General features: G+C 39.4%; 1 protein-coding gene across 9 annotated transcripts in view; it reads left to right on the top strand.

The window, feature by feature from the left end:
• PTPN13 (protein tyrosine phosphatase non-receptor type 13) overlaps nt 1–25,375 on the top strand; it is a 112,271-nt gene that overhangs the window by 50,347 nt on the left and 36,549 nt on the right. For 8 of the 9 annotated variants that reach the window (XM_039710534.1, XM_039710531.1, XM_039710532.1 and 5 more), the window contains exons 7-15: nt 3,498–4,061; nt 13,543–13,638; nt 15,354–15,453; nt 21,751–21,970; nt 22,915–22,989; nt 23,099–23,273; nt 23,484–23,637; nt 23,771–23,909; nt 24,346–24,498. In XM_039710534.1, coding sequence (XP_039566468.1) covers nt 3,498–4,061; nt 13,543–13,638; nt 15,354–15,453; nt 21,751–21,970; nt 22,915–22,989; nt 23,099–23,273; nt 23,484–23,637; nt 23,771–23,909; nt 24,346–24,498 — 1,676 coding nt within the window. Of the gene's footprint in view, nt 1–3,497; nt 4,062–13,542; nt 13,639–15,353; nt 15,454–18,854; nt 19,038–21,750; nt 21,971–22,914; nt 22,990–23,098; nt 23,274–23,483; nt 23,638–23,770; nt 23,910–24,345; nt 24,499–25,375 lie in introns of those variants that run through there. The other variant, XM_039710533.1, reaches the window with a different exon arrangement.

The raw sequence follows: 25,375 nt of genomic DNA, 5'->3' as shown, positions 1-25,375 counted from the left end.
CCTTCATTTTTCCACACATTTCATTATAAAAGCTGGGGTGGGGGGAAGCTGTAAATGAACCATATATTGACTTAATCAATTTGGACTTGAGCATGCCATTCAACTGAAAATCCATGTGTTTAAGAAGGAGTATTATTCCTGTCTGCTCTGTTTTGGAGGTGTACTGTTTTCTGGAATCTGGATACATGAACCTTGTGCTGAAAGAGACTTCCTGCAGTTATTTAAGACTCTTGATCCAAGTAATGCTGAGGTAGTGGAGAAAGTCCAGGATTAAAAAAGTGAAAATACCTTAGCAGTTGATCGTGTGACTTACTAAGTCTATAACACTACTTCAAAAAAGGAAGAAGGGATGAGGACAGATTTACCTTATTAAAAACAGAAATATTGACTTGGACTGATTGCTGGTTGCCTAATCCAATTTTACTACTGGTATTTGCACTTGAGTTACTTCTGTATTGAAAAGTCTTGCCCTTGATCCTTGGCCTCTGTGCTCTGATGCTAAAAGCAGCATGCAGTTTTGGCTGGGATAAAGTACAGGTCTGAAAATTTTGTATTGCTGCTTTGTTTCAGTTTGCCCTCTCAAGATACCCAGGCTGTGCACTCCTTGCCCCAAAGTCTCATTTTTTCCACTTCTCTGAGGATGGTTTTTAACCAGCTCATGTTGGCACTGTCAGTTTGGGCAGAGCTTGTTGAAATAATGTCACGTAGAGAGGGATGGGTTTTGCAGAGGTGGGAAGAACTGGCAAGGCTAATGAAAAACAGAAATGGGAATGGGAAGAGTAATAAAGGACAGATTAAAGACTTGCAAGAGAATTTTGCAGTCTCAAGCCTGAATACTGAGGCGAGCTGTAGATTCATTTTGGTACTATGTAAAAATTTCTTGCTGGCTGCTGAAGTCAATGTGGATCAGAGTTAGACCTGTGGGGTGGAAGAGCAGTGTGGAACTGGAACACCTCCTGCACTGCTTCCTGGCAGGACAGCTCATCTCCTGTCTCATCATGCCCTTGGCTGGCTGAGTGGCAGAGCTGCAGCCATGAATACTTCCCTAGCCATGAGACTTCCCTAGCTCATGGCCTTCACTTTGCTTGTTTGGGGGGGCCCAATGGGAGCAGAGAGCATCTCTCAATGGAGCTTGTGTCTTCAGTGCTTCTGTGCAGACAGGAAATAACTTCTGGTCTATCCAAGTCCCTGGGAAGCACAGCTTTGGGGAGGAGGATGCTCCTTGCCCCCAGCAGTCTTTTTCATTGACAGGAGGGCTCTTTAGCTGCTGTTCTCACCAGCACACAGCAAGAGAGGGTTGTGTCTCTGGAGTGCTGTGGTGAGGATACCCACAGGTGCTAAATGTACCTTGTGATTCTTTTCAATGCATGAGATCCTGTAACAAAATCAGTGTGCAGAAACCAAAGTGATCTTTTGAAGCAGGAATGTTCTTCTGAGTCATGACTGATGCTGTACCAAGTAATCCTGTGTGCATAGCTGTGGTAGTGTATGGGAGTTGCAGCTGCCTGCTTCTCTTGGTATCTTTCTGCTTTGTTTGCCTTTGTTTTGTTCAGTAAGGACCTTGCATGTAAATGTTTTTAGTGTTAAAGAAGTGGGTGTTTGGGGATTTTTTACAGTGTGTAGAGGAGGTTGTTTTAGTTTTTTCTGGCCTAAAATTATCCTGGAACTCTCATTACTGGGGAGGATTCTCAGAGCTCCTTTTGATTTGTGTTTCTGTTGGCCATCTTAAGAAGCCAACTGCAGTGTTTAGTTTTTTGTCTCACAAATGACTGAGTTAAAATCCTGTTTGGGAATGTTTGTCCTTGGTGCATATACATTAATGTGAAGTATGTGTTTGCAGAGTGGATATCATCCCACTGCTTTAGATGGATAGTGGGAACTCTGTAATGAACATTTATTTTTAAAAGGCTTTTTTTGTGTGTGAATATTATACGTAGTTCGCCAGCCTTAGGATGATGTATAGTCTGAGAATAAGGTAATAATGTAATATTTACTTGACCACAAAGATAATTATGTTTACTTTAATATTAAAGCTATCTTTGTAAAATACGTAATGAGGCATCAGATCCTTTTAGAAAATTAGTTTGTTCTCACTGGCAAAAGTGTTTTTTATTTTCTTGGCTGGAGCATGTGGGAATTGTGTGTGATTTCTTACAAGACACCTTTTAGACAATCCAAACCTTAACATCTTATCATCATGTATTTGCATGGTGGTAGGAAGCAAGGGGCTACTTGGCTGCATTTGGCTTGAGTCTTGCTGGCTTTGATTGTCAGTTAAATATCACAGAAATAAAAACTACAAACTAAAAGCACAGCCCTTCTTGAAGAAGAATATCAGAGTTGAAATGTGTTTACACCTTTAAAAGTCATAAGCTTTTAAAGCATTAGTGACTACATTTCCAAACACCCCTAAAGCATTCTGTGAAATTCTGTTTGGAAGGATAATACCCTAGATAAAGATCATCAGAAGCCTGCTGTGCAAGTGGGGCAGTAAATTTCAATCAATGCAGGCAGGACCGTCTAGCATACTTTAAGAGTAGTAGATACAGCACAGAGATTACTTTGAACTCATGACTGCTTGCTTTTGCACTGAAATCTTCAAGGCTGTTCCTTCTTAAAGAAGGTACATGGGAATATCACAATAAGAAGATGGAGGTAGGTCTAAGGAAGGCATCAGTCACATGGCATGCTGACTCCACCTGGGTCAAAACTTGCTGGTCACCGTGATATGACATTCTTCAGAGACCACATATTTAATTGATATGGTTTGACCTCTGGCAGTTTCTTTTATTCTGGAAGTAGTTTGATGAGAAGGGAGAGGGAGAAGAGAAACTTCCCACGTATTGGCGGATCTGTGTATTAGTGAAACTCAAAGGGTGCAGACTCATGGAATAATTTTAACCTTGGAAGCTTTGTTGGTTTTGTTTGAGTATTCTTTACCAGGAGAGACCATAGTCACCAAAATTAGTCATTAGAGGGAGATCCAGGATTTTTATAATTCCTAAGTACACAGTCATTCTTTTCTTACTGCTGACTCTATTGCAGGGCATCTGTAAATCTGTAGAACAAACCTGGACTTGTTATTAAAACCTGTAGGCAGTGTATTTGGGTGTGAGAGGAATGGCTGATTTCAGATTGATTATTAAGTAGTATTTTTGGTGATAGTCCAGGCTATTTTGAAAATGAAACTAATGAGAAAACAGCTTTAAGCAATTATGTGATAGTTTGGGGGTTTTTAATGTTGATACTGAATTATAGCAGACCTTATTTTTTTTCTTGAGCTTTTTAGATATAAAAGAAATAAAATGGTCATCATGTATGAAGCAGTTGTATTTCTGTCTTTGTTGACTGAGGGAGCCCTTGGAGCAGCCTTCTCAGTGCTTTCCGTGGTAAAACCAATGCCTAAGCGTGTTTTCATCATACACTTTGACTAATTTGTGTTGGACTCCTGTGTATTAGGTAGAAAATTACATGTATGAAATGTCTCCTTATTCCAGGAAAACCGTTGATGGTTGATGCACCTGATGGACACGGAGCTCACTTCTCTCAACAGACCACCCTTAACAAAGGACTTAGCAAGTCTATGGGATTTCTGTCCATTAGAGGAACAAGAGAGGAGGAAGAATTTTTCCAGGGCATTTCTGCAGATTACAGTTTGGGCCAGGAAGATGTTTTCTGTCCTCATAGGTGTAAAAACGGTGAGCTTGAGAAAAAAGGTTACCTCCACACAGATGTCCCTCCCAAACGGAAAATATGGGCTTCTTCCACAGATTTGCTTTGCGCTACTGACAAGGCAGCTGAGAGGGACCATGCTGGAGGCCCTCACAGGCACAGCCATCAGTGTGAAACATTTACAGTACGGACTTCTACTGCTGCCAGGAACAAGGAAGCAAGATACTCTGATGGGAGCATAGCACTGGACGTCTTCGGCCCGCAAAAACTGGACCAAACACGCCACACGCCTGAGACATCAACTTCTGCAGCAATATCAAGTGCCTTTGACAGGATAAGAGAGAGACAGAAGAAGTTGCAGCTTCTGAGGGAAGCTATGAATGTAGAAGGTTAGTGAAGCTTTTTGATTTTCTCAGTATTTCAGTTGTCAAACAAAGATTTCTCATTATGATAAATTTGAGTTCTCTTGTAGCAGCTCTTGAAACAGCTGAGGTCTTTGCCTCATTATTTTATTTTTTTTTACATAAAGTCATTAGAGCATCGGTTGCCAATGAAGATAAATGTGGTTGTCCAGATTGCTCACTCAGAATAGTTGATCTCTAACCAGTATCAAGCTCATCAATTGCAATTAGAAAAAAAAAAAAGCTGGTAACAGCCAATTGTCAAGCAATTTTTCTCAAAGGAAGATTCTCGTCTCCAGCTATTAGAGATGGATTTATGCCCCTGAGGAAAGGCAGAATTTAATCTCCAGATCTCTGTTTTTGTGCTGTATAATGCTGGACTTTAGCCCTTAAATATGGGGTTTTTTTGGCCTTCAGTGGGAACACTTCACATGAACACTTCACACAAGTTCCATCAGTTCATTAAAAAATGCATAGGGGAAAATCAAGTCATCGTAATTGTTACGGAGAAAGCTATAAAATTACCTTGGTGCAGAAGCCTGTAACTAGAACTGCATGTTTTATTTTCTTTGGTTTTGCGGGGTGATTTTCAGGGGCTGTAAGTTTGAGACAGTTGGATAGAAACTGAGAGCAGAGCTGGATCCTGCTTGTGCTGGGCCAGAAAACATTACTTGGTCATCCAAGGTGTATGGTACAAGAGCTATATGTACAGAGCTGGCTCAGGCATTTACTCAGGTGCACTCAAAGACTCGTGAGTTAGCCTGCCTGTTGTGTGACAGAAGTAACTGTGAAAACACACCCCACCTTGGCCTCCTTCTTCTGCCTGAGATAAACACCTCCATAGTAAGGAGAGATGATAAAGCCTTTTGTCAAGGTTGAATTTCTGAAAATGCCTGCTCATGCCCTTTGTAGCCATCTTGGGAGGTGCTTTTATTGCAATTAGCACGGGAATCCAGATCCTTTCCTGTGCATGTGAGCCTTTTGTTCCAGAAAGGAGGGGTGTTACTGAAATGGCATAGGCAGATTACAATCTGCTGTGATTTCTGTACAGCTGGAGTTCTCTTGTGCTATGAGATGAGCATCTCCCGATGAGGGGATGAGGGCCAGGTTATCGTGTGAAGAAATGAACATAGATGAAAGCAACACTGCGGAGTTACCATTGTTTATCTATAGAGAAATTTACTATCTGTTGTTATCTACCAGGATGTCTGATGAGCTACAGGGAAGCTTGGTTGGCTTTTGGTTTAAGAGTCTGAAATCAACAGGGTCCATCTCAAGTTTATGAGTCAACTGGGATCTCTGCAGATAGGCAGCTGACAGAGTTTAAGAGGAGGCCACTCCCAGCATTGGGAAAGCTCAATAGCCCTGTTGTTCAGGAGTGCAGCTTTGTGCAGGTTGGGGTTGCATAAGAGCAAAACCAAAAGCATGGCCAAACCCATCGATGAGCAATGGGTTTATCATTCTAATTCAGGCAGATTGGGAGATGGCAGAAAACAAAACATGCCCATGCCTTGCAAACCAAGATTGGTCAGATGTGTGAAACTACTGGATTAGTAAGGGGAATGGGTGAAAGTGCAGTCAAAGTAAACTGGGGACTGGGCCTCAGGAGTCACAGGGGCTGAGTGACAAACATGTACAGGGAAGACTGAGGCAATAGCCAGTGACTCACTGCCCATCCTTCTGAATTACTTGCTAGGAAAAAAGTAAAGACACTTTCTCAAGAGGTAGCTGAGTTTCGGAGTTTTCTATTTTCAAGGAAGGTGTGTTTCACTCTTGAAGGTGGGAGTGTGTGCTTTACTGTTATAATTTAGGCTCTCAATTGTTCAATTTCTTCAGTCAGTTAACTACTTAAAGAAAATCTTTTGGACCAGAAACTAGTTATGATTGTGAATTTTTAATGAGCCAGTTTAAAGGAGTATTCTAGTAAGATGGATGATGAATGCTTTTTAACACAGGAGTTAGTTGCTGTTATGTCTTATAGGGCTTGAGAAACCTGTCTGGAAGTATCCATTCTGCCTTAGTGAGTAGATTCACAAAAGTCTTAATACATAAAGTCTGCTAGTCTGTTAAGACTTCTTTTCCTTTTCCTTTTTTTGTTCCATACTGTCCCTCATCTTATATTTTTTCACATAAGACATGACCCTTGAGGTCTTTCTTAAAAAGTCTATTGCCAGTTCCTCTGTCAAAGAAATGAAAGATACAGTCTTGAGTCTTTGTGTTGTATGTAATTTTGAAGTACTTAGTGGGTAGACAGATGATATTTCCACATCCAACACTATCAAGTGTCAAGTGTGTGTGGAATTACTCTTACTCTGACCAGCGCAGCTGAGAGGCATGAGCGAGAAACAGAGAGGGAGAATAACTTACTTCAAAAGTTCATGCAGTTTGGAATCAGGGTTCAGTTCAGTCTGGAGGGGGAGGAATGGGTAAGGAGTCACGGGAAACAGGGTCATAGTTGGGTGGCAGAGGAGAGACAATCTGCCTTCTCTTTGGTAGGTCTGGAGATATTTTCAGTTCAGTTGAGCCCAGGTCTAGGTTACAGCTAAGCCTGTGTAAATTGTATTAAGCCTCTGCTTTTGGCTGTATACATTGTTTTTCCATTTTTGAATTGTGAAGTGACATTGGACTCTCTGTGAGTTGAACTTGGCGAGATAAAACTTCCCTCCTCAAACTACAAAGGAATTTAAGTGACATATGGCTTATTTTTCTTTAACTTGCTTTGGGTTAAGCTGGAAAACTTTTCTGTTATTCATAAAACCTTAAGAAGCTGACTGCCTTGGAAAAAGAAAATGTTCTTATGCACAGACTCTGGTTTGCCAAGCTTTCACTCAGAACAGATTTTTACAATCTAAATTATAAACTCATGAAAAGCAGAGTTTATAGTGGAAAGAATGACAGAGCTTTAATTACATGTGCTGTAGTACTTTGAAGTGAGCTGCAGACCATCTAAATTGCACTATAATATACTGTTAGAACATCTCAGATTTAGCCTCAAAAGGCTTCCAAGGACCATGACTGCCTTGCTCTTGAACTTGCTGGCTTGTGTTAATCTGCTGTACAGTTTCAGGTTCAGGTTGAGGTTGTTTATCTCTTCTCTACTGAAGATGATTGTTTATGATTAGGTGCCATATAGCCAGGTGGAGGCAAGGCCAAGAGTCTGCTATTTGACTTATGGTGTAGCCTATTCTGATCACTAATAAGAGACTCCAAAAGTATGTGTTAATTTTACCAAGACAGTAAGTTCTTCATTTTTGCCTTTTTCTTCATCTTGTTTTATTATGGAGGTTTTGTGACCTTAGAATTTGTTAGAGTTAAGAAGTTGTTAGGTGTTAAACCCAAATATCTTAACCTGTGCCCACAGAGCAGGTTTTGTTTTCGGTGTTCTTTTGAAACTTGGAAATTGCTGCCTGGCACCTGCTGATAGTGTCCCATTTCTTTCAGAGAGAAAATAATATTCTTTTACATTTTGCAAGCTTGCATTGCAGCTCAAGATTGTGAAGGTGTTGTCTGTTCTCCCATGGTCCAGGTTTTTTGCCTTCTCTCCCACCCAACTGATTGTATCTCCTGACACTTGTGAAGTGTACACACACTCAAGTTTTCCTATCCTAGGCCTGCCTTCAAAAGGTTCAGTAGATGGTAATGGTAGCCTTTTGCTTAAGCAGCTCCTCCCCCCGCTGTTTGTTTTGAGTGAATGCATAATTCAAAGTGAAAGGCTTTATGTGTTACTTGAGTGAATGAGTATCCTTTTTAAAACGTTTTTTTAAATGCAGTGTTGTTTATGAGGATGTTGTAAGTGACATGCACGAGGGAGCATAAAGTTTGCCCATGTCCTTGTGGAATACAGGAGGACAAAACCAGTTGTGAGAGTAGTAATATAGCTGGCTGTGGGTTGAAATAGCAGACAGGGCAAACAAACAAAGATGGGAGGATACTGAAAAAGTTGATCTTGCTGAAGCTCTGGAATGTTTAATCCAGGGGTGGGGAAATGGGGGTGGTTTGGGAATATTCTCAAGCCTTTGTTAACTGTTCTTGCAGTTGGGAACCATGTGAGTTCCAGACCCACAGGTTGTGTTTATTCCTCTCTATTTCTACCTTTATTTTTTTCGCAACAGAAAACCCAGATTATTAAGTCCTCAGATTTTATGGTTTTTGTCCAATTATTGCGCTTTCTTCATAGAGTCAGCAGGAAGAGGCAGTAATAGTTTATATTTCTAGAAAGAGTATTTCCTCCTAAACTTTCTTTCATGTGTTTATCTCATGAAACTTTTCATTAGCTACCTTGTAGACTCATTTGGACCCCATTTATAAAATTTCCATGTTGTGACAGCCTGTGTTTAGCTGGGAAGGTTGCAGTTAAAGGTTACAGTTAGGGATCCTATAAATGCCTGTATTTTAGATGCTCTCTTAGTTTGAAGGTGCATTTTTGAATAAGGGAAAATTTCTGCAGGTAATCAGGCAGCTGTTGGTAGCAAATTTATCTCAGCAGATTAAGCCCCAGAGATTTGAATTTGGGAGCTTCTGTAGAAGTGGTTCAAATGGGAGACAGGATTTAGGGGGGGAAAAATGAATAGTTACTTTACAAACTTAACACTGTGAATTCATTTAAGTGCACATACTTCCCTTTTCTCTTGAATTCTGTGTTCTGGGTTTCTGAGTTCTCTGTGTGCCATTGGAGTCATGCACAATGGCACATCTGTCTGCATGTGAAAGCAAAGGAAGGGGCAGTTTGCACATGTCTCTGTGGTGCTGCAGTGTGATTTAAATTCATTTGTGGCAAAATAGATTCTCATGTAGTTGGTCTGTCCAGTAGAACAATATTTAGAAATAATGAATGTGACAGGTAGGATAATGGACTGATGCTCTTTTGGTTGGAGAACTCCAGCTGTTGATTTTACTGAGACAAGAGATACTGGCTTTTCAAGGAAGAAGCTATTTGTAGGATATCTATAAAATACAAGTACTGTGGCATCAGCAACTATTACTTTGTGCTGAGTTTCACAGCTTAATGTTAGGTAGTAAACCAGCTCTTACAATTGCACAATTGCACAGCAGAATGGCATCTGCTTTATCTCATCTATCGAGCTTTCAGCAGCTCCACAATCTGAGATTGTCAATTTCTGGTCAATACATTGCATTCTCAGTAGGATAAAACATTTAAATTAAAGCAGGCAAACAACTTTGTTAGACAAACTCGGTCTGGGCCTGTGTTAGTTTACATACCTTATCCCAGATGGCATGATGCAGATCCAGAAAACAAAAGTGTCTTTCTAAATACAGGACTCTTGAGTTCCTACCAGACCCTGGCATTGTTATTGTTAATCTCTCTGTTTTCCTTTCCAGCTGAGCACTAGAGATGTGTGCTCTCTGCAGTTTTCCAAGGCTACATTTTTCTACATTAGATTACATCTAATCTAAAGTAGATTAGATCCTGCCAGGCCCTCTGCCTCAGATGGGGCTCCTTAGGGGGTTGCCTGTATAGCTGGTGATGTGGACTGCTTGCTTTCTCATGTGGAAATATTGCAAGTTAGAATGAGCCTGCTCCCCTAGAAGTCTGAATGGGATATCTTCCTCTGTCAGTTGTTGGATATGAATCCCTACCAGGAATTTGAACTGGATCTTAATGTCCTTCCTGTTAAACCTATACTGGCTTGCATAAGATAGTTGAATTTTTCTTAGATGAAAAGAGGAAAAGGAAAAGCAAATATGAATCTAATCTATTGATCTAACTCATGGGAAAGAGGTGAGTCCCAGCTTCTCCTGAAGGACAGTTAATGTGTTTTAAGTGGTATTACTCTCCTGTAATAGGCACCCACCAGTAAACTTCAAAGGGCAAATGAGAGCTCTCTCCCTGTCACGAAACTGTTGGTTTAATTCTGCTGCCTTCTCTGTGCCGCCAGAAATAATTCTGTAATGATGTGTATTTGAAAACTTGTGTATCTGATGTGACTGGTGTTCAGAATAATGGAATTCCAAGCTGAATGTGGTTCTCTGATTTCTGTTGAAGTTGGCTGAGGCAAGGCTCTCTGTGAGTGACTTGTCTGGGCTTGCAGGTCTCGCCTTGCGTAAATAGCGTGTTTTGTTATTTTGTGCTGCGTGAGGTGCCTGGGAGGTTGTGCTCTGCTGGGTTTGATAGGGAGCTTGGAAAAGCACCAGTGGAGCAGTAAGCAGCACAAAGACAGACCCTCTGACTTGTAATGCATCGTCTGCCTTTGCATCATGCTTATTAGTACAAATTTTATATATAAATTTGATTTACTCTTAAAACATGCTTAAACTCATGTTTTTTTTTTCTCTTAAGTATGAAATTGTTCCAAGTGTCCTGGTAATAGATGTAATCTAAACAGTGAAATGTTAAGGAAGGTAACTGATACCATTATTTTTGCTACAATGTATTTATTGTTTTTAGAAGTCAAATCAGTTCTGAAGTCTCCCTTCAGTCACCAAAAATTTTTTAAAAAACAAACCAAAAAACCCCAAGAAACTAGGAAAACCAAGGCCATTCAGAATTCCCAGGGGAAATTGTAAACATGGGAGATAAGTGGTTTTATTGTAGTCTTTAGCTTTTGTTGTCATTTTTCAGCTCCTTCCCAACCAGACAGTTTGTCTAGAAGTTTGTCCTTACTTTTGGAACTTCTGTATGAAAAGCTAAACTTTAATTTGATCCCAGAACTGGGACTTTGTGACCTTTGGAATCCAATTCTTAATTAGAAGCTTAGCTTGGACATGATCCAAGTGCCTTCTTTGAAGTTAAATCCTAATATGATACATTAGAATTGACGAGAACTTGCTGGAGGAGACGAGAGAGCATAAATTATTTGGATGACTATGCCAGCATTATAGATAGAATATTCTCAATATTTACATTTTAATGGGGTATTTGCAGGTCTGCAGTGCACATTCTGTCTGTGCCCTGGAAGGAAGGCACTTGATTAACAGGGGGTGCAGTGCTGAGGGGGTGTGTAGGGGGTGTAGACAGATCTTTGTTGTGTAGGCCAGCAGAGAACTGGAAGGAAGATGCCCCAGCAGCAAACAGTTCCACATCTGTATGTGTTTTCTCTAAACTGAGCAAAATGGATATAAATCTAGAGGATTTACAGGAAATTTCAGGATGTAGCTTCTTAATTGCCTTGAAACTTTGCCTGATAGCCCAGCATGGAAAGGTTGTAGAATGCTTCCAGCAGATGAGAAGAATACCTTTCCTTGTGTTCTTGGGTTAAGTTGTGTGGTCTTGATTAGGGAGAAGGATGTGACAAGACAGGAGTGTGGTCCTGTCTCCAGCTCTACTTGTCAATAATCTGGGCCTTGTTGGGCCTTCTGTGGGGGTCTGTGACAACACTGAGATAAACAGTGTGTGGAAATTTTGCTTTTTGTTTCTTGGCTCATGGACATCTCGGCCTACAGCACGGCACCAGCTCCTACTAACAGGATGAGTCAGGAGAAATCAAACACCCTGCAGAGTCCCATAGCATGCCACCCCCTACAAACACTTGTCTCGTGGTTTAACTGCATATTTCTGTTTTACCACGGGTTTGGTTTTTTCCAAAATTTAATGTCTCAAAGAACCAGAATGGAGCCATAATTTGTGTGCAATTTGAGAAGCCCTGGCTGCTGACTAAGTGGAAAAAAATAAGTCTGTTTAAAATCTCACATCATTTTTTATTGTTCCCTCTCCATCATCTTGCTTTAAAGTCAGTTCAGCAGACTTGAAAAACCTACAGCTAATAAAACTACTGGGAAACAAGAGGTCTGGTTTTAGTTAAGCATTTCAGTACTGTAGCTCCAGTGTTGTGTGTGGATTGATGCCTCACTTAAGGGCTAGGAGCATTTTGAAAACACATCTCCAAAAGCTACCCACTGAATTTGGTTTTTATTTCCCATGGTAGGCAAGTAATTGCTAGACTGGGGGCAGATTTCTTTGTTGTAAAATCCACAATGTTGAAAGTAGCCATTGTGGAAGATTGAAGCAACCTCACTGCTCCCACACAGCCCCAGTGGATTCTTTTCATCTTGCTGTAGGTCCATACTATTCCTTTCTGAGGGTTAAATGGTAAAATGTTCTTTGGATAAATTGGGTTTTGTCCTGCTAAACTGTGCAACTGCGATGGGCTGGTGAGACCTGTTGGTTTCATGAGTTGATTTGTAGCTTTGCTTACTTTTCCCAGTTTTCTTAAAGATTCCCTATACAGCCCAAGTGAGCTGGGTAAAAATGGGGGAAATGCTGGCTTTCAAAGAGGAAGGCTTTGGAAATGGATAGTCCAAAGTGAACTAAAGACTTTTAGTTCTTGGAGTACTGCATTATCTTACTTCTTTTCATGCTTCTTTCCTATTTGGAATTTTCCCTACTTGTAGGAATTCTGTATGAGTAGTATTGTTGACTAACCTGTCATCTGACCTAATAGAAGTTTTGCAGCAGGTTTATTGGTCCCTCAGAATTTTTCACCACATTTTGTTTTCTGGGTGTGAAAAGTTGGAACTTCTGATTTCCTGGTTGCAGCCTCCAGAAACATCTGCTCATTTGTTCCCCATTTTGTATTCTTGCATTGCATATTCCTTGCTGTAGTGACTGGCACTTGTTTTCACAGCAATTACATGTGTTTTTTCTATATCACTGCTTTTGTTTTCCAAAACATTAATTCTAGTCAGACCAGAAACAGCCTTCTACAAATAAGGACACCTGAGTTTTTTTTGTCTCATTTTGACAGATAAGCATTGGTATTCCCAAGATGTAGAGACAGTTTTTTATTGTGTGTTCTGCTTTTATGCTCATTGTGTGTGTGGTTGTTAGCTTGTGCTTAGGAAAGTTCTGGGAGATGGTAGCAAATGTCAAGTACATACCCCCTTCTGTGGAGTCCTTTGCTCCAGTATGTTATTTATGTAATCCCCTGAGAGTAGGAACTGAGACTGCTGTATTGATTTCTCATCACATCAGTTTAGCTGTTCTGGTTAATTAAATAACCTCTAGGGGCTTATTAATTGATTGTTAATCATATTTTGTGGATGTCAAAGATGAGCTGAATTATAATTTTCCAGTGCTTGCTTTATCTCTCTGGATATTTTTCTTTTTACGTCATAAAGGAGTCAGGGACTGAGTTCTGATGATTGCTTCTTACATGCAAGAGGTGAACAAAAAGAGTTTGCACCTGTTTTTTTGGAGGAGGGATATGTTTTGTCTTGGGTCTCGATGGGGTATTTTTAATACCAGTTTTAACTTGGAAGTGATGCTGAGGGAAGTTCAGAGGAGGTGGCTGCATTGGGATAGTCAAGAGAGGCCAGGCTGACCACAGAACCCTCAGGCCAGGGGAACAGAATGGGACTGCCCAGCATCCCCTGGGTGTTTGCTTTTAGACTCCATAGCCACAGGCATTTTAAAATGGTTTGAAAATATTTTTTAAATTTTCAAATGTTTGTGCTTGATTTTTACATTATGACTGTTGCTTTCTGCTTCTGATACCTTGGTTTAAACTTTCAGAGCCTTTGAGAAGGTACAAATCTTATCACAGCGATGTTTATAGTACTTCGAGTGAAAGTCCATCTGTTATTTCTTCAGAACCAGATTTCAGGCAAGGTAAGACCTATGTTTGAAAACCAACCAACCAAAAACCCAAAGAAACAAAAAACGTAAAGAAAAAAGTTTGAGAGGAAAACCAGACCACAAAAGCCTTTAGTAGGAGTCTTGATAATTGTCCTGATACAAAGTTCTAAGAAGATGAAATCACAACATCATGTACAGATCAGCATAATGTGCAGTCTGTTCAGAAATGAGTTTGACATTTAGCACTCTGGGAGGGAACTTGGTAGGAAAAGCTGGAAATAATTAACTTTTTATTAGAAGTGTTCCTTTTTAAATAACAGTAAATGCTGCAGAAAAATGATGGAGTTGTTGTTAGTGCACAGTAACAGTGAATTACAAAAGCTTTATGTGGGAACTCCATGGTATAATTATATTGGTGGGTTTTACTAGGAGGCTTAAGTGGTTTAAAACTTATATGCCAAGGATTTCAGTGTAATGCTAAAGTAGTACATAGTACAGGCTGTTAATAAGATAAATTTAAGTAGTTTCTATTAAATCAATCACTTGAAAAAGCAGGAGACAATACGAAAGATTGTTTGCTGATGTATGGCAGGAAGAATCATCTTTGCAGAATCATTATAAAAAATGGAGACAAATCATTTGGTGAAAATTAGGAAAGAAAACAATAGTTAGGAAGCTGGAGTATAGCTGCACTATATTCTGTATGCACAGAATTCCAGCCCAGCCTCCGTGCCCTCACTGCTCTCTCAACCTTCTTTGTCATTGTCTGTCCTTGTGCATACTGAGCCAGAAGCTGAGGAGCAGTAACAAATACTGAGGCTCCTGTAATTTCCCTTTGCTTGCTTGCAATTTGGAACAGACTGTTTATGTGTGCTGGTCCAAAGTCAACAGCTCCTAAGTTTGTACAGGCAAGACAGAGCTGCCTTCTGCTGCCTTCTAGTAGTGGTATATCTGGGCTCAGTGAAATGACTGTGAAAAAACCCTATTTCTAAATCAGTGTGGCTTTAGAGTGTTCTGCAAGAGCTCTCCTGCCAGCTCTGTTTGCTGAGGGTACAGTAAGAGGGGAAAGTGAAGTCCTGTGCAAAATCAAGATCAAAGTGTAGCATCTCAGGTGCTGCTACAGGAAGATCTCCCAGCAAAAGCTGTAATTTTACGAAGAGAATCACAGGTTAATATATTGCCAAAAGGAAAAAAAAGGCCTATAAATTATAATGAGGAGTCCTATTCCAGGGATAGTGATAAGAAGTTCAGATACTGCTTTTTTAACTCATTTTTTTGTGCGCTGGATGCATGGTTAAATAGCTGCTCTCTTTCTGGTCTGGGGGATAGTGATAAGAAGTTCAGATACTGCTTTTTTAACTCATTTTTTGTGTACTGGATGCATAGTTAAATAGCTGCTCTCTTTCTGGTCTGAAGTAGTTTTGTGTGATGTCTCTGCCATGCTTGTCTCAACTCATGGCTGACAAAAAAGATATGTTACCTTGGGAATGGGTCTATGAAATTTTGAGGAGTTTGATTTCTTTTAAGCCTATCAGCTATTTTTGTTTGGGTAGAACTGTAAGATAGCTCTGAAAACTGAAATCAACTTCATAATGTTAATTTGTTTGATACTGTAGTGCCATTGTGCAGAACACACAAATTTGATTCCTTCTGAGTAATCTCATGTGACTGATAAATCCCTGAGATTTAGATCACACAGAGTGATTACCTTTGTTGCCCAGGTATTAATTTGTCTTTTGGTTTGCTAGCAAGAAGAAATGAAGCTTTCAAGAGAGATGATGCCAGTGGTGTGTTATCAGGTGCTGATGATATCTCCACATCAAGTCAAGCTAATTCTCAGAGAACAAGGTAAACCCTTTGAAAACAGTATGGCTTTTTCTTTATCAAAAAACGTATTCTAAATCTTCAGGTGAAGTTTTTCACTCCCATCCCTCCTTCTGGTTAAGATTAAAAAAACAAAGCATGTAATACTTGAATGAAAATAGCATTTTGGAATTATTTATTGCATTCTGAAGTAAGTTTCATGATGCACTGTAATGTAGAGGTAAGTTGGGTACCCACATTTAGTTCCCATGTTTAATGGAGACTGGGTTGAACTCAGGTTGTTATAACTGTCAGAAGGTCAGAGGCTGTGTTCTGCTTGGAACTATTTAATTATTTTTTTAATCATACTTTTCCAGAACAAAGTTTTTGAAATTACTGATATTAATACATATTTATTTGTGGTTTTTTAACATTTAATAAGGAAATGGAAGCATGCTTATTTCCTTGAAATAAGTTGAAAGCAATACATTTGGTTTGGTTGTTTTGGCAAAATCTTTAGTTCATGTTTTTGTGTTTGGATTAATTTTTTTTTAATACCTCAGCACTTATTATATTAAGCAGGCCAATTCAGTAACAGTTTATGCTTTTTGAAAATTACTTTGCTGTGTAGTGTATTCAAATATACCACCTGTGTGTTTCATTTTTCCAAATTTCATTCATCAATACAGCCTTAAAGAGTAGGTTCTTCGAAACTTTGAACATCACCTTTGATATAGCATCTTTTTAATACAGCAGAAACATGTCTTGCCATATCTATTATGTTTTGAGAATGGTTCCACTCTAAAGGTTTGAAAATTTTGACTGACATTTTGAATTTAAAATTTGGACTTTTCTTCTGGTCTCTGCCAGATACCAGTCATCTTGGAATATTTTATCAAAATTATGCAGATAATTTTTGTAGCAAGGGGTAAAAAAATAAAGGCACATCTTTCTTCCCATCTTCCCTTATCACATCACAGCAACAAAGCCTTTCCTTGGCAGCTTTTTGCTTTGTATGCTGTAGATGAGATGCAATATGGCTGCTGTGCTCAATATTCTAGGATATTTATATGTTTTTGGCATACGTTGGAGGAGAATCCTGCTCTATCCTATTAAAGAAACTTGGAAGTGTGTGAAGATTGGGCCTGTGTTGGGTGATGTGTCACTGCTGGTGAATGTGACCTCCATGCTCACTTAAAACAAAGGGTTAATAGGGCTTAGAGCCATGCTTTGAACATGGAGATGAAAATAAGTGAGTGTCTGCTCCGTGCACTATATTGTGTGCCAGAAGTGGATCTGGGTATGGCAGGGTCTCAAATGAACTGCATATCAGGGAGGTGAGCACGAGAAGAGCTCCTTGGAGGTGCTGCAGCTTTTGGTTACCCCGTTTTACTACCTGCACTTTGCCTGAGAAATGCAGTCATCTAAAAACCTATATATTGGCATTTTTGGCAGGGAAGAAGTATTTGGGTGCAGCTTAAGTGAGTCCACACAGTTTTGTTGTCAGGAACATGATATCTGTGTAATGCTGTATGTGTTAATGGTGTCCAAGCAGTCATGGGAATCCAGCCTGTCTTCACATAATATAGGTGCTTTTATGGCAGACTTCTAAGGGTTACTGCTTTATATTCCATGTAACCCTTAGAAAAAAGAACTGTACATTTTTACTTCGTGTTTCATTTCATGCTGTTTTACCACCACACTAAAAAGGCAAATCAGATTATTACCGCTGTATGTACAGAAACAACAATATATGGATTTCTTATTTGCTTTTATTTGCTTTTTTTTTTTTTGTTTTTGTTAGGTTGGTTGGTTGGTTGATTTTTTTTTTTACTTTGGTGAAAACTGCTAAGTCAACCTTCCTTCTGCTTTGCCTGGAACCCAGGAAATTGCCCATTCAGCACCGTAGTTATGCTTCCAACTAAACCAGCAGTAATTTGCAGAAGCTGTTAGAGAACTTTTGTTTCTATTTACAAAGTATTTCAGAAACAGAAAGTAGTATGTGGTATGTAAATGAGTCACATTGTAAGTGAGTCATTGTTGTAAATTAATCAGGCCTATTATGCAAGTGAAAATGCTGAGGTGAAGCAGCACATAGTTTCTCATGGTTTGTTTCACATTATTTTATATTACTCTGTTAAGACTGGTACCTTTAATGGATGTAATTTGTATATGCGTGAAATCCAGAAGGAAAATATGTTTTGCAAGCACAGCATAGACTTACCTCTTGTACTTAGCAACAGAATTAATTTTACGTCTATGTAACTATACAGTATTTTTTAGTATTTTTTTTAATCTCCTGTATCCTTGACCTTCACTCTGATACCACTGCACTTGCACAAAAATATCATCGTAGGATACCACAGGTAGTTATTTATTAATTTTCATAATTGTTCACCCATTTTTATAGGTGAACAAGTTTAGGGTTTTTTCTTAATCTAACTACCAGACAGTATGCATATCCAAGATGAAAAAATAAGACTGCCCACTAGTTTACTAGCTTTTTTTGCAGACCTACTGAGAAACAGGACAGCAGCCATAAGCAGAATTCAGTCCTGTTCTAATACTTGTATTATACCTCTGTTACTAATATGAGCTGAATAGAAAACAGTGTGGTCTCTCTCACTACAGCAGCTCCTAAAATATTCCAGTGCTAACAAGTGTAAAAGGAATTCCATCCAATATGGTAATTAGTTAAATGGGGGATTTCTAAGAAAATAACTTAATATTTTTATCCAGGAAATTTCCTGTTGCTGCTTTAAGATGTCCTGTCTTGCAACACACCATGGCTTTTATAGATTCAGAAACCTTATGTCTCAAAGTAAAGCTGGTGATAACAAGTAGTTCCAAGGAGCAGGATCTCAGAGTTTACATGCTTTGGCTGGCCATTTGATTCCACAGTTTGGAGAAGTATATGCCACTTAATCCTTTACTTAAATTCCATCAGCACTTGGGAGCTGATGGAATTTAAGCTGATGTTTCAGTGTCTCTCTTGCATTCAAGAGATACCATCAGTACTTCAGTACATATTAATTTTACTGCTCCTGTGGCATATTCTTGGAGCCAGTGTGCTTAATTATCCGCAGAATTATCCTGATAAAATTGAGTTGTACATCAAATAGGAGGATTTGGATTTGAGGGAGATTTATTTTAAAAGAAGCAGCAGAGCTGTTCAGTTATCAGAAGGTGCAGCTTGTGCTTTTTGGGTGGGCTGGCCTGATGTTAAATTAGCAGAAGCCATAGACATTCAGTATTACCCTTCTTGTGGTCTGTGACTGTTGTTATCCTTTAAGCTTCTTGGAATGCTTTCCTTGTGGCAATGGCTTGTGTCTTGTTTCCTCTCTGCTTCTTGTATTCCTTGGTTTTTTCCTTTTTTACTTCTGTTTTCTTTTTCCTCCTTTACTATTTCTTCCTTTTTCTCTTTAGGAGCAGCAGCTGACATGGATCTCTTCCTTCTGTTGCCTTTTCCTTCCAGTAGATTTCATTTTCATACCCTTCCTGCCTTACCAAAAGGCATCCATCTTTCTCAGTCTATTCCTGACCTTCCCACTGCACTAATCATTAGGGAATGCCTACCTGCTTCCCTTCTTCCAACTTCCTTCTCTGATCCAATACCTGCTAATTTCTTGGTAAGTACACCAGGTGAAGAGAGAATTCAATTCACTTCCCTTTTTTAAGTGTCAGCCTTCCAGGTTTGTGCTCCCCTACCATCTGCAGGTTAATAAGCAGCTGTGAGGTTCTGGTTTGCAGTCAGACACTGATGAAAATACAGAGTAGAAGCCAAGTGCTTGTCTGATGAAGCACCACACAAAACACACTTCTGTGATGCTATCTGTTAGGAATGTAATTTAGACTTTTGTTAAAATTTTTTCCAATAATAACACTTGCATATTCAGAACTTCACGAATGAGCTCTCCTCATTTCAATGTATTTCCTTTTCTATAGGAGAGATGCATTCCTTGTCTTGGAACCTAAAGACTGAATCATGTCGTTCCCTCCCCATGAAAACTGGCAGTCTGACCAAGCCAGAGTTCATTTTACTGACCCAGGATGCTGAAACGTGCAGATTTATATTTGGTGGTAGTACTTATGTACTAAGATAGGAAAATTTGTAAAACCTTAGGTTTTTGAGCTTCATCCAGGGACACCCCATACCCCCCCAATATTCAGAGAAATTAATGTCAACAGAGATGGTAAAACCAACCTAGTGATAAAAACTGTTCACTGCTATTTTTAAAAAGACAAGATATTTTTCTGCAGTAGGTGTTTTCACAGTAGCAAGTTTTTAGATAGAGCCAGTTGCAACATGTCTTTTTCAAATGTCTTTGATAATTCATAGATATTTATGTTCAGAAAGTGTTTGTTTTTGTTTTATTTCACAGCCCATCCTTAGACCTTGATCTGAAGGGCGCTTGTGGGTGTATTTAACTTAGGGTTTTGTCAATATTCCCATATATGTCGATCCTAACAAGTTTCCTCATGGTGAAAAGCTAAGCTTGTGCACATGTGCTGGCAGGTCTGAGGCCTTTTCTCATTTCTTTGTCCCTTTAGGTGCATGTTATTCAGTCTTTTGTAGGAAAAAAAAAAAAAAAAACCAGAGGAGGAAGAAGGGAAATAAATGCTGTGGAAAGCCCTGCACAGGGGAAAGGATAATGGGCTTACACTAATACATTTGTTCCATAACTACTTTGTATCCTCCCTGAAATTCTTTTTGAGGAATGTTAGCATTGTTCTCTTATATTTAACTCTTCTTATTTTAAGGCTGGTTTTGTATGCTAACCAATGAGACTTTAGTATTAAAAGTATTGGTATTAGCTAGTAATGTTGTAAAAAGATGAAAATAAAGTTTGAAAGCACATCCAGTTTAGCAAGTGTAGGCAAGTGTACTGTCTTGGACAGGTGCATTTTTTTCTTAGCTTATTAACAAGATTTGTCACTCATCAAATATATCTTTAGGTTCTCCTAAGAAGTAGGCATATAAATGTAATCCAGTTTTAAGAAGTCTGTATGTCACCTTACCACAAAGAAGGGCCCTGTGTCACTCAGTGCACGATTACTCTCTGTTTATGTTTATTTCTAAACCTGACTGCAATGATACCTAGTCTTCTAAACATTTTCTTTGCTTTTTCATGTTTTTCATTACTCAGTTTGGGTGGCATGATTAACACTCAGTTTAGAATTGCAAAAAAATGGTTTTTTTTGTAATGAAAGCCACCTTAGTTTCCTTTGTCCATTTTTGTTTAAGAATTGCCTCTGTATAGTTATGTTAACAAGGGGAGACATTGCTTTTTCTTGGTTTAGGATTTCTACAGAAGGCTCAATTGTTTTTTGTTTAGTTTGGGATTTGAAGGTGTTTTCCTGTAAGCATGGGACAGAAAGAGGAGAAGTGGAAGTTGGGGATTTTTTTGGTTTTTGATTTATCAGTTGTTCACATTTCTTAACCAGCTATTTTATTTTTCAAATGAAAAATGGCTTTAGTTTACCCAAACAAGATGTGAATTTCTTTCCTTATGTAAAGAATGAGACTGATAGGATGTTTGGGATCAACACTTGCAGAAAAGAAATTGCAGATATGTTGCTGTGGTTTTTTTTGAAATACTGATGCAATTTTTGTTTGTTTTTCTCTTTTTTTTCATTCAGATTATAAATTTAGACTCTTAATTTAGTCATTGGGGTGACTATATCAGCCAGGCCATTCTTGGGAATTTTTAAAAAAAGGAACTATTTTCAGCAAACTAAGATTATGGAACCATTAGTGTATGATATTTAGAATACTTTAGTATATAGGATGTTATTACATAAACATTTTAATGTAAATATTTCAAGCTGTATTACTTCTCAGGAGAAATCAGGGAATAAATATCAGGCCCATGCAAGTAGAATGTGTTGAAGTAATATTTACTTAAAGTACACTATTATGTCAGTTTTTTATTTAATGACATGTTTTTGAGCATGGCTTTTTCACAGTCCCCACATGAGCACCAAAATTAAGATATTTGCAAAGCATTAATACTTCTCTTCTTCTTGTACATCTACTAATTTCGCACTGATTCACTGGGTTTGCAGTGTTGAGTATTTTTTCAGACTGCAGCTGAGCCTTTATTTTCATATCAATAAATGAGGCAGCTCTGCAGGCAGCTGCAGAAACCTGGTGTGTTTGCTTATTTTCCACAGTGATGGATTGCTGCACAGAGGTAACCTCCTGGCTGCCGAATAAACGTGTTTCATGTAGCATTTGATGGCTGGTGTTTGTGCTCCGTGTTTCCACTTGGGGATGTGCTTGAAGCAGCAGAATGTCTTGGGCATGCCTGCTCATGTGTCATCCCCCTGACTGTCCTACAGGCAGCATGAAGCACCATTTGAAGGCAAGCTGATCAGTCAGGAGGTGATGCTGAAGCGGCAGGAAGAAGAAATGATGCAGCTGCAGGCGAGGATGGCTCTGAGGCAGTCCCGGCCCAACCTCTACCCAGGGGATGCAATTAGATCCTCAATGCTTGACATCACCAGAGACCCACTGAGGGAAATAGCCCTGGAAACAGCCATGACACAAAGGAAACTGAGGGTAATGCCCCAAGCTCAGGTGAACTCTTGTTTTCATTGAAGCACAGCGGTGTCTTGACTGAAACTCTCCTATGTGGGATTCATAAACCAAGTCCTGTAATAAACAGTCATCAGGAGATGAAATACCAGGTGTGTGGTGTTGGCCTACTTTCACAGGGTAAAACTTCTGAGATTTTGTGGCATTAGTGGCTACAGAGCCTAAAGGGGCATCAAGAGATGCTAAAACAGAAAGGCTCGACAATTGCATCAATTAAACAGTATAGCATCCTAACAAAGGTAAGGCATAGGTTTTCTCCTCTGTTCTGTGGTGTTTTCAGCCACTTCATTTGCATTTCTCTTCATGGAATGTGAATGTGCCCTGCCAGCATCAGAGGTTATTAAATTAACAAGTTGGGGAAGGTAAAGAGAGAGAGCATTCATTTGGCTCATAAGTTTACCCTGTGTGATCCCCTTTGCTTTCCCAGCTGTCTTAGTATGCAGATGAAATAGGGAATTACACACAAAGAGGGAGACAGAGGTATATAGGTATATTTACAGAGTAAACAGAATGTCTGATGTGTGGAATAGATGATGGCTTGATGCCCTCTGCTGCTGCTTTCCATGAACTGGATTTTTTTTTTAAAGTAAGGATGGGAAAACTTGAAGCAAGTCTCAGGAACTGGTTGCCTAATGCAGGATAATAACTCCTGTATCTATCTCCAGTTCATCACATTAAGATGAGCTAGTTCATGTAGGCTTTAACTAACCATGTTGGTTCCTCTCTATCCCCCAACCCCTAAGAGGATTATGTGAAGATGTTTTGCATATAATACAGACTAGGTAGCAGGTAATTGCCAGGTTTTAGCCTTTGGTCCCTCTTTTGCATTTGCAGGGCAAGAGTTAACTGTGCCCCAGCCTGTTGTCCCAGCAGCACAGTGTTCATTCACACTCTTTTGTGATTTGCAGAATTTCTTTGGCCCAGAGTTTGTGAAAATGACGATTGAGCCATTCATCTCCTTGGATCTACCGAAGTCTATCTTGGTAAGAAAGGGGCTGTTGAGCCCCCTGTGGCAGGGGAAGCATGTTAAACCAACAAATGTGGTTTTATCACAAGTGTGGATGTTGAGAGATTTCATTTTACAAAATGCAGACTAAGAAAGGCAAGAGTGATGACACCAGGAGAAAAGTAAATGTGATGCTTCTGAGTGGGCAGAAGCTGGAGCTGACCTGTGATACCAAAACGATATGCAAAGATGTCTTTGATATGGTTGTTGCACATATTGGCTTGGTGGAGCATCACTTCTTTGGATTGGCTACTTTAAGAGGTAAGAATAACTGCTAAATTATTTCTTCTGCCCTTATTCAGTATTTCCATTAAGAGACATTATGCTTATTAAGTCATTGTTAGTCAGTGGAAATCTTTGCTGTTCAATGCCCAGTTTGAGAGTTATAAATTTGATCTTTATCTTCAATCTGCTGCAAATACTTGTTTTTTATGCTTTTACCCTTGTGCTTCTCTTTGATGTTTGTGGCAGACAATGAGTTTTTCTTTGTGGATCCTGACATAAAGCTAAGTAAAGTAGCTCCAGAAGGATGGAAAGAAGAACCAAAGAAGAAGAACAAGCCTCCTGTCAACTTCACTCTGTTTTTTCGCATAAAGTTTTTCGTGGATGATGTCAGTCTCATACAGTGAGTGTATGAAATTTTTTATAGTCCCTTAAACCCTAAATTTATGGACAGAAATTGAGTATTTATCTGTACTGTAGTACCAAAGGTAGTGTGGGGTTTTTTTTCATGGTTTTGTTTTATATTCCTGTTCTAGGCACACACTGACATGTCACCAGTACTACCTGCAGTTGAGGAAGGACATCCTAGAAGACAGGATGCACTGTGATGATGAGACAGCCCTATTATTAGCATCCCTAGCTCTCCAAGCTGAGTACGGAGATTACCAGGCAGAGGTACATCATCAATTTCACCTTTGATCTTGTTGAGCTGTGATCTCTTTGCTTCATTAAAGACTGGACTGTGCTCTGCCACACGTGCTCTGCAGCTCTGCCCCAGACTGGAAGCTCAGCTGATATGGTCTTGGCAGGTTTTTCTGTGAGCAGGTGTTCCTAAAGTCTAACACAGTTAGTTGCAGAATTCAGTGCAAGATCTGGGCGTTAAAGCTTTTTTTTTTTTTCAGTGGAAGTAGAGTCAGGCTTGAATATGGAGAAACTGATATAAAATAGGCTGTGGATCAAGATGTAGGTTGTGATTCCCTCCCCTTACTCAGGTTCTTACAATTATCTGAGTCACAATGTACAGTTGTTTGTAAAAATGAATGTCTGTGCTTCAGTTGTGCTCACAGGGCAGTGTATGGAGGTGCCATCACAACAACGTTTTGTGTTGCAGGTTCATGGCTTGTCCTATTTCAGACTAGAACACTATGTCCCAGCAAGAGTGTTGGAGAAACTGGATCTGTCCTACATCAAGGAGGAGCTGCCAAAACTGCACAGCACTTACGTGGGTGCCTCTGAAAAAGAGACAGAGTTAGAATTTCTGAAGGTAAGTGGGCAGCAGTTGGCTTCCTTCATCTGTGGCTTAAAAATTCCCTTGTTGGAATATGGGTGCATGACTTCAAGTGAAAGCACAGTAAAACAGCTCAGGCTCTGAATAACGCTGAAAGGAAGAAAGCTGAAAAGATTTTGTCCAAAAGACACATCATAACAAGCTGAAAGAAATTGTAACAGATGGGAAGTTCTCTCACTTTTTTCCAATCAGTAGTCTTAGCTCAAGCTAGTTAAAAGCAACTACTGATCCTATGTTTGCTCTAAAGCAAGCATGGGGCACATGGAGCTCTAAAGGAAGTTTATGAGACAGCACACCCTGTATTCCCCATGTCTTTTGTGCTTTCTGTAGAGGGGGAAAAGCTCATAAATTACAAAAATATTTGTTACAGCTAGTACTTTGTGTGATGCTTGGTATGAAGCAAGCCAGAATATTGCCAAGGAAAATTTTTTGTGCAGGTTCTATGTAAAATGACAGGAAAGCCATTATCCACAGATGTATTTGAATTATTCTAAAAGGACTCATTGAGAAATCTAATTATGGTGTTTGCTCGTGGGATAATAATCAGGTTCTCCCTTGATCAAAATGAGTTTAGGGAGTGAAGGATAGCTGTTGAAACACCAAATAATCATTACACTGTAATTCCACAGCCACACTACAGTTCCACCATCTCTAAGTATGTGATGGAAGAGGCACTCAGCTGACTTAGTCCATTCCATTTCTGTTGCTCATTTTACAGAAGTGTTCTTGTAACTTAGCCACAGAGGACAAAGTAGGGGACATGATCCTAGCTAAGACCTAGCCTGGCTGGGGGGGGTTAGCTTCCCTTGTTTGATTCATTCCATCAGTCCCTTATCACCAGTACTGAAGAGAC

The sequence above is a fragment of the Passer montanus genome, unplaced genomic scaffold (genome assembly GCF_014805655.1).
Source record: "Passer montanus isolate IOZ18808 unplaced genomic scaffold, ASM1480565v1 scaffold23, whole genome shotgun sequence".
In the NCBI taxonomy this organism is placed as follows: domain Eukaryota; kingdom Metazoa; phylum Chordata; class Aves; order Passeriformes; family Passeridae; genus Passer; species Passer montanus.
The sequence above is the reverse complement of the archived record's forward strand: the minus strand, read 5'-3'. Positions and strand labels throughout refer to the sequence as shown.